At 42.0% G+C, this 14,462-nt stretch overlaps 1 protein-coding gene across 1 annotated transcript; it reads right to left on the bottom strand.

Annotated features, from left to right (window-relative positions):
* Window positions 1-985: 985 nt before the first annotated feature.
* tril (TLR4 interactor with leucine rich repeats) lies at window positions 986-4,845 on the bottom strand. Its single transcript, XM_023344478.1, has one exon. It carries the CDS (start codon window positions 4,462-4,464, stop codon window positions 1,984-1,986), a length of 2,481 nt encoding a protein of 826 aa, XP_023200246.1. The 5' UTR covers window positions 4,465-4,845; the 3' UTR covers window positions 986-1,983.
* Window positions 4,846-14,462: the final 9,617 nt, after the last annotated feature.

Raw genomic sequence — 14,462 nt, 5'->3', positions numbered from 1 at the left:
AGCTGCTGGTTGCACACCTTATGCCTTTTGTTTTGAAGCAAAAAAAAAAAATCATTTCAATGAATAATACAATTGTAGTTGTTTATTAATAAGTAAACCACTTCTTTACAAAATGTTATTTTAAACATTGCAAATGTGTTCTTGTAAATAAAGTCAATCAAACCAGAAATCTGTGTTCCAGAACCATAGAAATGGAAAGAAAGATTGTAAACAGGCTTTCTTGAATGGCACTTTTATCTATCTATCTATCTATCTATCTATCTATCTATCTATCTATCTATCTATCTATCTATCTATCTATCTATCTATCTATCTATCTATCTATCTATCTATCTATCTATCTATCTATCTATCTATCTATCTATCTATCTATCTATCTATCTATCTATCTATCTATCTATCTATCTATCTATCTATCTATCTATCTATCTATCTATCTATCTATCTATCTATCTTCACGTGGTTTTATGTCATTTTCATTCATGAAAAAAGATGGAATGTTTGGTTGTTTGGGGGAAAGATTTGCATGAGGAACTGTGCGGTTCACTCTGCCCCCTAGCGTCCGTTTCGGTGGTTACACCGTCTTGTGACCACAGTAACCGAAAGACATTGAAGCAGTTTTAGGTTTTTTTTCCAGAATGCACTCATAAATATTTCGTAATATATTGTTGCACAAACATTTTAAAGTGGTGTTTTCCCTTTTGTTCAATTGGCATGCCATTTGTATTCAAGTATGTAAGTGTTCAAAACTTTATTTCAAACTAAGCCAAATCTTTCATGTAAAACATTGAAAATGAGTTTAGATAAACTTGAATGATTGACCCTTTGACCTTTTGGTGGTCTTAAAATACTTCGTTGTGCACAGATTTTTGTCTGTTGGGACTAAGTGCTGGAGGCACTCCACCCTGTTGACTCAAACAAAGACACTAACTAATGCCAGACTTCGCTAACATTAACACTGTAAGAGCCTCACACACAATTCAGATTTTCCTTTAAACCTTTAGATTTATTGTTCCACCTTCTGAAATACAAACGGTAGTCTACATTTAAGCTCTGAGTGACAGATGTTTAAAATATTAATAGTTTTCAGCAGTATCGTCAACATGAATGGACTTTGATTGCCTAAAGGTTACAGTATGGCATTACATGAAAAATAAAAAAAAGAGACCACAGAGTCCAGATATCAAACCTGTCCTCTTCCAACATGTGTTTCACCTGTCCCATGTGGGTATAGAAATTTACACTTCTTTTGCTTTGCCAAATAAATCAATACATATAGACACAAAATATATCATACATAATTAAATTGTCCACAAATGCTTCCATTGCAATTTAGGCATATTGTTGGAGACATTTGCTCCCAGCAACTAGTTTATGCGCAATCTGGAGGTGTACGCACTTGTCCACACAGGAAATCCAGTGTGCATACTGATTTCCTTGTGCTTTTTTTTGTTTTGTTTTCTGCATAATATGAAATGACATAGTTGTTTTTACAAAACGTATAAAACATAATACAAACAGTAGGTGTTTCTCTGCCAACCAGCAGCCCTCATCACACACTGTACAAATATTAGACAATATCATGTCTGTGAACTGGGTACTAGCACCATCGCTGAAATCAGTGGTACAACATCCAATATGTGCACACATCCACTCATAAAAAAAATCACATATGTTGAGACATTCTCAGGTGCAAGGAAATGACAGAGGAAAAGGCCTCATTAAGGAAAAAGGAAGTCTGAAAAAAATGGACTTCCTTTGGAGTCTGAAATGATCATTATGAGCTTAGCTGTGTTACAGCTGAAGGAAATTGTTCTCAGTAAATAGAGTCAACCAAAAACAAATGTTCCTGGTCTGGTTTTGCAGGGTGTATACAGTAAAAAACAGTTTTGTTTTGTTTTGTTTTGGGGTTTTTCCAAAGAATTCAACTTGGTCAAAATCAAATATTTCTTTCTATACCGTGCATTTCCATGTATTTTTGTTTTAGTCAGAGAATCTCTGCATATTGCCATCTCTGCGAACACCACAGTTGTCTAAAAACCGATCACAAGGGAACTCAATCAGGTCTCCTTCCTCCAGGGGAGCAAGACGAGCTGATCGACTGCTCTGGTAGCTGGTAAAGTCCGTGGAGACGGAGGTCGCTGCCACTGTGGGACGGAACGGTCTCCTCGTGGAGTACATGTGTCGCACGTGAACGGCTGACTTCCTCTTCTGCAGCCTCTTTCTGAGGCTCCGCCCAAGCCAGATGCCACTGATGACCAGCAGCAGCAAAGCATTTCCCACCAGTGTCACCACGGTCACCAGCTGGAGGTCAGACGTTAGAGAAGTACTGCTCTGACGGCTGGCCACCTCGGGGAGGGTGACCAGTCCTGCACAGTGGTCACGTGGTGCCACATGGCACACAAATCCGCCAACTACTCCTTCCACACAGACCACATAGGTCACTCCCGAGGTGAGTTCGCGAAGGGTCACAGAGCGAGAACCTCTTCCGGCATAGACGTAGCGAGGGAAACGGTCCGGGTTGCCGAACCGGTCAAACAGAATCCGGTAGTGAACTTCGTGTAGGCCTGGCTTTGGTCCTGGAGAGTAGCGATGGTTATCTCTGCTTGTCCAGTAAACGGTGACAGTGCTAGATGTCACCTGATCAACTGAAACATTGGTGATGAAATGTCGGTTGAACACACAAGGATCTGAGATAACGGGCAGTGCCTCGTCTCGATCTGACCTCAGGAGATCAAACTTTTCTCCTGGCTGGACAGGCTCACTGGTAGTGAGCCATGTGTTTGTTGGATGACTTGGTTTGGACGTGACTAATGGATCAATCTTAGGGATAACATTTGACCTTTGGCTTCCTTTGGTACGTCTACCAGCTGTCTCTGTAGCAGGTCGTGACTCTTTCTTTGTTTGCTTTCCTTTCAGGATAGAAGGTTCTGCTGCCTCCAGACCTCCTTGGTCTCCTTGGATTTCTACCTCTTCCTGGCCACCTCTTTTCCTTTTCTCCCCTTCTCTCCTTGTCACTATCCCGCCTCTGTTAAGCTGTCTTAAACCGTCTCTTTCTCCTAATTCTGTTTTATTTCTGTCACCCAGCTCAATCCAGTTCTCCTCACCTTTCCCCTCTCGATCTAACTTTGTTCTATCTTTCCCATCCAGTTTCTTACTTAGGCCTCCTCCCTGACTGTCCTCAGGCCCAGATCCACTCTTACAGGAATGGTTCCAGTTCCCGAGGGGATGCAGCTGGGAGCTGTTCACATAGTCCAGATATTTCCCCCTCAGAGTTTCCGGGTAATGGCATTGCACAAATACAGACAAAAGCTTTCGCTGAGAATGAGCAGCAGTCATCCATCTTTTCAAATCCTCAAGGCGACAGTCGCAGGTCCAGTTGTTGCCGTGAAGATCGATGTTCTGAAGAACGCTGTTGAAGGCAAAAATGTCACCTGACAGACTGGTGAGAAAGTTGTTCTTCAACCTCAACACCTTTAAGTATGTAAGTCTGGAAAAGGCGGAGGGGTCCACACTGACAAGCCGGTTGTGACTGAAGTCCAGCACCTCAACCCTCTCCAAAGGGTCGAGCCATCCAGCATTAATTTCCTCCAGCTCATTGCCATCAATCAGAAACTCCCTGAGGCTTGACAGTCCCCTCAGTCCGTCTCTGTCCACGCCAGAAATCCTGTTGTTACTGAGGGAAAGCTTGGACAGCTTCTTCAGGTTTTGGAAGACATGGTTTCCGATGTGCCGAATTTCATTTTCAGACAGCAACAAAACGGTCAGAGATCTGAGGTGAGAGAAACTCAGAACATTAGTGAGGGCCGACAGCTTGTTGTGGGCCAGGTTAAGAAAGCGCAGGTTGGTCAGTTTCAAGAAAGCGTTTCTGTGGATGTGATGCAGTTTGTTGTGCTCCAGGTGAAGGTACTGAAGGTTGGCCAAATTTGTGAAAACAGAGTCCTGCAGAACCTCTAATGAGTTACCATCCAGGCGCAGTTTTACAAGATTATCCAAGTTCAAGAAGTTCTCCGGTAGGACTTTCTTAATGGCGTTGTCATTCCCATAGAAAGTAGACAGTTTATTCAAAGATTGTAAACTTCCAGCAGGTAAAGCTGTTAGAAGATTATGCCCCAAGTAAAGCTCCTCTAGCCTGGACAGCTTCTCGAATGCTTGTGGGTGAATGGCTGCTATTTGATTATACTGCAAATTCAGCCTTACGAGCTTACAGTACCGTGCGAAATCTGACGCGGAGATGTTCGTGATGAAGTTGCCCCCAAGGCTCAAGATCAGCGCATCAACTGACACCCGCGCGGCTGCTCTGGGCACAGCGCGCAAGCCGCGGTTGGCGCACAGTAGGTGCAGCGCATGCACGCAGTCGCAGCGCTCGGGACAAAAATCCAACACCGGGGAGGAAGATGAAAACCCACCGAGCGACAGCAGGAAAAGGCATATTCCCACCAAGGAGGAGCCGCTGGTATCCATTTCCACGTTCGCTGTTCAGGTGTAGGCGCCCCGCTCCTCTGTCATGCTGCGGAGCGACCCCTCCATGACTCACGCCGTGATCCGAAAAGCGGCGCACAACTCAGGAGCATTTGCTCCGCACGCGTCAAAAAAAAAAAAAAAAAAAAAAAAAAGCAATTTCATTAGTCCAACGTGCTCTGGTGCTGCTCACCACCCGAATGCATCCTCCATCCCCCCAAGTGGTCATCTGCTGCGAATTACACAGCACGCGCGCACACACACACACACGCGCGCGCGCACACACACACATATATATATATATACACGCACACACACGCTGAAGAAGTCCCTCCCCTGCAACTCTGCGACCCCACCGGAGCCAGATGTGCACGCCTCGTCTCTTTTCGCACGAGATTCAGCACCCCGCGCGCGTCCCCGAAAGAGCGGAAGACCCTCTGACCGACATTTGAGCGCGCGCGCGCGCCCCCGCAACCCACTGAGGGGTGATCCAAAGCGGACGCTGGAAGATTTCCTTCACACGTAACCCCAGGAGAAACCCCCTTGAATTTATTATTATTATTTTTTAATTCTCCAAACTGATCTCTCTTTTTTTTTTTTCTTTTTAAAAAAAAGCACTTACCACTACTAAAACAAACCTAGCATTAGTTGAGCTTGAGGTGTGTTTTTCTGTCCCCCGGGGATACACCCAGCAGAAAGCCTTCAATAAGAGTCCGCTCATTTAGTCTGCAGGCGCGCTGTGCAGTAACTATCATCTCGAAGTCTGTAATGTGATTTACATTCTCTCATTAAAGCGTCTGTTTGTTGCGGGGTTTGGGGAGGACACGCCATGGGGAGCACAGATGGTTCGCATTTGTTTTGAAGAATTAACAAGGGCGTGCTGCTAGACTGCTGGAAAGACTTACCGAATGTGAATTAGAGAGACGCAGGGAGCCTAAATACAGTCTGAGGGGGGGTGGATGAAGGTTTAGTCCATAATTTTACAGACAGAGAGGAATGACTCAACCTGTGCATTAGTTTTCGGAACCAGATGTTTAGCTCGCAATGACAAGATATCTGCACCTTTATGATAAACACGGGAGTCAGTGGCTCGGAGAAATGATGCTAACTGCACCTTCCAGCTCTTGACGTTTTGTCACGTCCCAACCATAAACGTCAAGGTAGCATATTGAGACTTTACACTAACTCAAAGTAGTGCAAGGAATCCTTTAGTTACCAAGACAATTGTGATTTTCAATGAAGATGGAAAGATAAAAGAAAGAGACGTAAAATCCAGTATATGTTTGGGTTTCAGGGCTCAAAGGATCAAAAAAGGTTTGGTGCATTTTCTTGTAAAGTTAACAACAGTAACTTCACAAGAGTCTGAGTTGGCCCCGCAAAATAGTTTAAATTTAGATTGGAAAAAAAAAAAGACACAACGTATATTAATTTACTATAATTCGGTGCAATAGCAAGTCAATGTTTCCATCTAATGTGTTGTTAAAAATGTTCAGATCATAGATATTTAACGGATACTATTAAGTTGATATAATGATGCTAAGAGTAAATAATCCAAGCTAAAAACTATGTACTTGACTTATTTAGGTAATATTACTTGGTATAATTATTTATTTTTATTTTAAAAAATATTGATTATTGTTATTATTATTATTTGCTTATTTTGACTCAGCAGTTCTTATATCACCTATTACAAACACATTGCTTCAACTACAGGTTTGCTGTTGAGTTTCCCAGGTTTCACGTTAACGCCTGGGACCCTGAGAACAAAAAGCATCTGGACATCTGAAGCATCTGTATCAAACTAAACAAAAAATGTTCAAGCACATGCAACACATTTCCAGACCCTGCTTCCACCGCCATCCAGATACGAGTGATGCAATGGTTTCCAGAGCCGATGTGTTTGGTTGACTGTTGCTGCTTTTTCGTTTTTGCATTCCCAGCACATGTTGAAAACATTCCGTGGCCAGCAGTATTCCCATGCATAGCTTCTGCTACACATCATCAGACATTATAGAGTTGTGAGTGTCTGTGAGAAACAGATAGAAATACAAACCCAAGGGGAAGGCCCCCCCACTACCTCCCTTTTTTTGCCTGGAGGTCATTTCCTGTCTGACCATATCCATGTTATACTGCTCTGGATGTCTTCTACTTTTTCTCACCCTTTCTCTCTCTCTCTCTCTCTGTGTGGGTGTGTGTGGAGGTGTGGGGGTGGGTGTGCGGGGGTGGGCATGTGTGTGTGTGTGTGTGTGTATCTGTCTGAATGTCTGTCAGGTCCATTTTGGTCTCGCTCCCTTAGGGGACATGCACATTGAGAACACAGTTGGCCCCAGATTCGGCAGGTCCGGTCCATTTGTTTGTACGGAAGTTGCCTGAATTGTCCCCAAGATTCAGAGAAACAAGCAAAAGTTTCATCTTCGTCCCGCTTCTTAATTCAAGATCAGAAGTAACTTCCGCATCTAAAGAGGACCAAAAGGAGCATGATGCATTATTGAAGGAGTTCCGTTGATAAAGTAGCCGAAGGTAAAGTGGAAGAGCAGCGTTAGGCTGATCCAGACAGCAGTTTGCTGTCTGGGCTGACCCAGATTCATAAACACACTGAAATAAAGAGAGACTCCATTGAGAGGAGTGTGGTGAACAACTCTCAAAACTGTGTTTGGCTAATACTCAGCGCATAGCAAAAGTATTCATACCCTTTGAATCACAAACATTAATATATTTGTTGCAATTGTATGACATAGACCAGCACAAAGGTAAAGGTATAAGAGCACACATTAATCTGGAAGGAGTGTGGCGCAGCTGGAAACTCAAGAAGAAACGTTTTAACTTTTTAACCTACACGCAAAACTCTAAACATGGTAGAAAACTTATGTGTTTCTAATATAACTTTGCACGAATGTACATACCCAACAGTTATTAAGTTGTAATTTATATTGCTGTAATTTATATCCAACTTTTTTGTGTCAGTGCTGGGTTTCACCCACGGGGGATTCAGGTGCTGAAACATTGTAACATTAATAGGAACTAAAGGGATTTTCAAGCAATCTCTAAGCTCTCAGAGTTAGAAAGATCAGTCGACTCAGACGTATTGAAGAAGCAGATGGTTGGGGCAGGAAGAGGAAGTTTAAGTTTCAGTCACACAAGCTCATATTTTTCCTTCACATTAAACTTTGTCAAACTTATATCCAAGGGAATATTACTCTTACAAGGGGGGAATATTGTTTTACTGGTAATTCTTGGAGAGAACATGGTGTGTTTTTTAGAGCTCGGTGGTGCATTCAAAAAACCAAAACACACAATTGAGCTAGTTTTTGGTCCTAACCCAACGGCAGCTGATAGACAAACAGTATCTTTCAAAAATAGTCATACTCAGTGATCTTTTTCCAAATTATTTCATGTTGCAGCCCCAAAGTTCAATGTATTTTATTGAAATTCTACATTATAAATCCACACAAAACAATGCATAATGACGTGGATACAAAAAATAAATGCGTATTTTTTTAAAATTACAAACAAAATGTCAAAATTGTGGAGTGCATTTGTATTCAGCCTGCCTGAGTCAACATTTCGTCGAACCTTTTGCTGTAATTACACAAAGTCTTTTCAAAGATTTTCGATTTGATTTTAAAATGGCTTGTTCTATCCAGCAAAATCCCAATAAAAACACTGGAGTTTTGTGATTGTAACCTAAATAATTGGGTGGGGGGTCAGGGGGCTGTAGGGGTACAAATACTTCTTGCAAAGCAAAGTGTCGCAAACCGACGAGTATGGGTGAGATGACAGTAAGAAAGATATTGGATCAAGTTGGGCCCTGCACACAGGAGTTTGTGCCAAAAAGAGGTATGTATTATATTTCTGGTGCTTCAATCTTGCAATCAAAGAAGACAAAACTTAATAATTTAGTTAACGCCATCCAGGAAGTTATGGTCAGTGTGCATTGTTGTAACCTAACCAACAGAGAACGATAGAGGATGGCTGCTTTCTGTAACCACAAATTAAAATCATGTCAACATTTTGTCGCTGTTGCTTCAGCAATATGAATGAGCCGACGCCTTGTGAGGCTTTTAGACTACTGAGACTTTAACTTCATTTTTGATTTTCATGCACACAAAATGGATTCTTTGTTCTCGAGCCTGAGTATTATAAATAGAACCATCTGATAAAGTGCTACAGGTCAGTGACAGTGCTTAAGTTTGGATGTTCTGACTCTAGTTGAGGATAATTTAGTCAGTTTAAGACAGAATTTTATATCTAAAATATTTTTACCTTTGCATAGAATATTGTTTTGTAAAACATAAATGAGTAGATAAAGAGGAGCGCAATGGCTACAAGAAGGTATCTACATTTGATAGATTTTTGAGGTATTACTGAACAATCAGCAGCCAATGAGAATGAAAATGACGATAAAGTGTGAGAAGCTGGGCAAAAAAATAACAAAAAATTACACTTGTTTGTTTTGAGATTGCGTTACAAGAAATGTGATTTTGTTCAGGGACCGAAAATCTTTTCGAGAATAAGTGCTACGGTTCCACGTTTTAGTTGGAGCTCTTGGATGTCAGACTCTGCTGAGACGGTGCACTCCTCAGAAAGCAGAGGTTTCCAGATAGATGTCGAAACAGATGGCATTTTCTTTCATCTGGAGAGAGCACGTGTGCAAAATTCCAGGCAGATTTATCGTCTGCTTCCATAATGATTCACAGGACGCTTCAAAAATAGACACAAACCACCACGAGAACCTGCTGATCTTGGTTTCATCTCACTGTGCTAACCCATGCAAAACAACAAATCTCCAGTTCAACGTTCAAAAAGCAGCACAGCCTCATAATCTCACAAAAGAGAAGCCTGTGAAGCTTCAAGAAGCTACGGAAAGTGGATGTGATGCTCACAGTGCAGCGACAGTTCTTTTTAAAATTTCATATAAAACCAAAATAAAATTAATTTACATAATCTTCTACTTTAAGCCTGCTGAAAATGAGGTCGCCTCCTTTTGACTTAGCTATTATTAGCCCTTCAGCTATCAATTAGAATTCATTCTCTGGAGGGCTAAAACCTTAGTAGGTCACTCCACACATTATATTCCTTTTCAGTCTAAATATAAACAGAGAATTACCACACATGCACTAATAATGGTGGGTAGCACAACCTAGATGGTGATTTGTACTGTATGTTGCACATGTACAGTAGTAGAAGAGCAAATGATGGATGGAGAAATTATTACACCTTTGATATTCACAGCATTTATTACCGATCTTTAAATTCTTCTTGGATCTTCGTCAGGTCAAACTTTTATACCCAAGCGTGCCAGCTTCTTGGGTTTTGAAGTTTTTAATTTATTGTACATTTTGTTTCACAGTCAAAAACATACATACACCGCCTCTAATGTTTGGGTAAATGTCTTGCGAAACGTTTTGCAACATTTGTGGAGCTTCTATTATTATACTGGTTAGATATTTGACCACTGACAAGAGGAAGTTGCTGAGCTTATTTAAATCAGTTGGTTTTATGAGACATGGTTACACCTTTTCTCTGTGGTTAAGGTTAAGGTCCGGGTAATTTCAGAAGCTTAGTGTTTATCTGCTTTATCCATTTGAATAACATTGTGTCACATGTTGGCTTTGCGATTGTTGTCCTTTTGGAGCCTCCAGCTGTTTCCATGTTTTGACTATGAAGCCATTAGGTTGATCCATCATCATTTAAATTATATTTGGAGGCATCAAAGTATGGTGCATTACACAAAGTGAGTGGCATAGTGAAAATATCGCAGGACCTCTGGATTCTTCAAGTTCATCCTGTGACCTCCAACGAACAGGAAACGGTTGAAACAAATTTACTACGGCCTTACCTGTTACAACGCCAGAAAAGATATGTGGCTGCATTTTTGCATGCATATATTTGTACATTTATCAATATAATATAAACCATTCTAGGCTGAAACGTACATGCAAGGATTAAAGCAGCAAAAGGAGGAAAGGAAAGGTTCAAAAAGGAGAGGATGTAAAGTTTACATGAGCAACAGCTGCAGCAGTCATTAAGTGCTTCTGCCTTAGCTGGGCTGGAGCTAAGGCTTCCAAAGCTGAGATGCAGTACAACTGTGTGCGCAAGTGTTTGTTGTTTGACAGATATGTGTGTTTATGGACTTAGAGGACGATGGTGAAAGAGATTTTCCTCAGAGAAGATAACACAACCATCAGGATGTATCACACGCATGCCAAAATGTTGGATAAATGATGGACTGAGAGTGAGAGGAACACCTGGGCCCCATGCCTGCAGCCATCTACATTCCCATTGCTCCCCCTGCTCAGCTATCCCCCCACCCCCAGCTGGTTCCCATCACAGACAGGAGGAAAAGAGGCCAGCACAGACGGAAAAGGACAAAATGACAATGATCTCCCCCTTATCAAAACAACGAAAGTATCTTCACCAAGGTCAGTGCTGGATAAAAAAAAGGATTTTAGAACCAAACACAGCAAAGATACTGAATGCACTGTGCCATGCAACATGGGAATTGGGATTTCTATTTAGAAAAATCTCCAGTGTCTGCTGCCTGACTTCCTGGGGTCGCGTTTGGTTACAGAGGCCAACGTGTTGAACGACCAGAGGAGGGGAGGGCAAACCTTTACAGCTTCCGTCAGCGCGGGGAGAGCAAAGAATGGAGGGAACGGAGCAGGGAGGACGGGAGGTAGTCCACATCTGGAATAAATTACAGAGCATGCAAAGGCCTTGTTGAAAGGAGAGAGCGGAGGGGGAGATAAAGGAAAAAGTAGTGTAGTATAGTGGCTCATGTGTGTGTGTGCTTGTGTGTGGATTGAAAAGCAGACGCTTTGAACTCAGAGCCCTGATAGAAAGTGTATGAATAGCCATAATCAGTCTCAATCACTTAATGACACTGGCATGGCAGATTGCACTGACATGTTAAGCCCGCTGAGCCGCTCACAAGATAACCCTCAGGATCTTAAACACTCAGAGCAGCGCGAGATATGCATGCACACACAGAGGGATAAAAGCGATCCCAAAAGCGCCCATATGGACATGATCTCGGGATTAGAGCCGCTCAGGCTAAGTCGGTGTGGTACAAGTAACAAGAGCGTAGAAAAATGTGGCCTTTATGACTCATTAAAGCACAGTCGTCAGTGGGTAATTTAGGTTGAGACATCTGAGCAGCAGCTGTCTGAGTCTGATGGTGTGCTGTGTCGCCCTCTGCAGACACATGAAGGGATCATCCTTTCAGTTCTGCCACTTGAAGATTTCTCTTTTCTCTCTACAGGTAAGACTAACGTTATGTGTCAGGCAGTTTACCGTTTATCTCCAGATTGTTGCTTGCATCAAACGTAGTTGTGCTTTACTTTGCACATTAGTTTGCGAGGAAAAACTGGATAATCAGGAAAAGTGGTGCACTAAGGACTACCAGCTGGGTATTAGACAAGTACATCTCAATAACATTATCTGCACCAGCTTGTCCTTTACACTGTCAATTTTTTTGGACTGTGGGACTGTTTAGTTGGGACAGTATCAGTGCTGCATGACATTAAGACAATCAACATGTGGTTCTGGTGAGGTGTTAAGGAAGTTCAGGTTATACCTTTGGGTCTGGTGTTTACTATGTGCCTCTGGATAACACTCCATTAATTCCCTATGGGGTTCAGGTCACGCAATGTTTCTGGCCAAGGAACAACAGTAATTCCTTGACCATTAAAACAGGTGGTAATATTTTGACAGTGTGGGTAGGTATCACATCCTGCTGGAAAATTGAATCAGCATCTCAGTGAAGCATGTCGGCAGAAGGATAAAGGAAGTGATCTAAAATTTCCTGGTAAACTGACTTGCTAAGTTTGTAACTGACTGGACGTAGCATCTCCTCAATTGTGCTTATACATCCCTTTACTCTTTAGCCAGACTGTGAAACCTTGATTTTCCAGTGAATTAAACATGTACTTTAATATGAAAAGTACTTTGAACCATGAACAACATCCCAGTATTTTTCTCTTTGGTGTAGGTAAGATGTTGTTGCTGCTTCAGTTGGGGCTTAATGACAAGAATGTGACAGTAGTCACCCATGTCTTTGATACTTGTGTGTGACAGCTCATTATGGCTTAAATTTTGTGTATTTCACCCAAATAGATTGTTCTTCATGATTCTTTATCTATGTTCTGACCATCAACTATGGTTGTGGTAAAAAAAACAACAACAAAAATAAAATAAAAAACAGATCCTAGTTTTGACAAGAGTCGAATCTCTCGTCCTATGTCAACTGTCCTCAAAAGGAGCTCATTCTGAAACCACTGCTGAAAAATCAAGCAAGGAGCTGAGGGGCCTCCTTCTCAGGTGGATGGGGGACCCCAGAGTAGACACAGACTTTCCAGACGGGTGAGGGCAAGGTATATTATGCCTTCTGGTTTGGGAATACCGTGGGATGCCCAAGAATGAGGTGGAGAATGCCGCTAGCGAGAGTCATACCGGGGGTTCTCTAGATGAGCAGAAGATTATGGACACATGAAAAGAGAAAAACAGCTATGTTGTTCCTAGTAGATTCCTATTGTGGTGTGATACTACATTACATCTTTTGAGCATCAAATGCTCATAAAACACATCTGGCTTTTTCACATCTGTGGCGTGAAACAGGTATGGACAGTGATCGACCATTTCCGAGAAACAAAATCTCAACTATCAGGCACCATCACATACCTTCATCAGATTGACTCTTTTCTTTTAACAATTGTAGGAACAAAGTCCATTTTAGAATCATTGGGGATGACATATGTCATTGAAGGAATTCCAGTCCAGACTCTTGGGGGTCTAACACTAAGAACGTTTTGCTTCTAAGTGGTTGGGTTTCCTGCAAGTCCTCCTAGTTTTACAGCCTCCAGCCTGAATAGAAGCCCCTTGAGTGTGCAGTAACCAAAGTGAACCTGCAGATGTCACTGTAACACCCAATTTGTAGGAGGCTTTGTACGTTTCCATGGGTTCTGAAGTGACAGAGAGGGCCTGTGGTATAAATAACCCCAGGTTTCATTTTAAAGCTTTATTCATGTATGCTTGCTCTGCTTAATTGAGACCTTGTCCAGATGTCAAAATCTTTGAAAATGTGGAAAAACATTAGCCACATTCTGAGTGTCTTTGTTGCAAGCCAGGTTAGGGTGTGTTCCCTTGTGGCTATGTAAGTGCACACTCCTTAAATGAGAGCATAGGAATCCACCTTGTTTAACAATGGAAATACCTGAAATATAAACCCAGAGAACAATCTCTTTTTATAACCCTTCCACTCCAAACACCACCCCAAATGCAGACAGCTGCCACACTGTCTGTCAGGTCTTGACACAAGAGGCCTGCATTCCTTTCACAAGTCAAACACTGTTAGGATTTTGTTGGGCTTTGAGTGTCCCTACACACCCAGCTATCTTCTCAGAAAGAGTGAACCTCCTCCCCATCCCCCCACCGTCTACTTTTTCCATGTTTTTACTTCATTCCGTTGCCATAGAAATAAGCCCTGGACAGGAAGTCAGCCTCATGCCCATGCAAAGGAGGGAATTTGTTTTGTTGGGTAAACAAATCCAAAGCATGAAGGTGGTGCACCGAGCCACAAGGACATGAGGAGCAGAACTTCCAGAAAGAGAGAAAGAAAAACAAAAACATGCCCAGTTAGGTAGAGACAGATAAACAATTCATAATTTCTTCCTATCCAATCACATCACGTCTCTCCATTAGTCATTACTTACGTATAAACTCAAAAGTCATGTGCAAAGCCAACTTTTGCAATAGTAGCTCTCAGGAAAATCACCAGTCATTGGATGTTATGGTGTTAGGCAATGAAAGGAAGCAGATTAATAATGCATCTTCACATAAAGCGGTTTGGGGACTATTGTGTAAGCTACAGTAACTATGTTTACAACACAATAATCTTTGTACAATCCAATATTGGTGGAGATAAACATGTTATTTTTCCCACCAAGTCCGTAATAATTCTTTGACATGAGGCAGAACTTCAGGAATGCAAAGCATCAAGATGA

This window comes from Xiphophorus maculatus, chromosome 13 (genome assembly GCF_002775205.1).
Source record: "Xiphophorus maculatus strain JP 163 A chromosome 13, X_maculatus-5.0-male, whole genome shotgun sequence".
Taxonomy (NCBI): domain Eukaryota; kingdom Metazoa; phylum Chordata; class Actinopteri; order Cyprinodontiformes; family Poeciliidae; genus Xiphophorus; species Xiphophorus maculatus.
This window is presented reverse-complemented; position numbering and strand designations above follow the sequence as displayed.

Excerpts from the sequence above, each read along its gene's own strand:
- tril (XM_023344478.1), bottom strand. The coding sequence starts at position 4,464 with ATGGATACCAGCGGCTCCTCCTTGGTGGGAATATGCCTTTTCCTGCTG.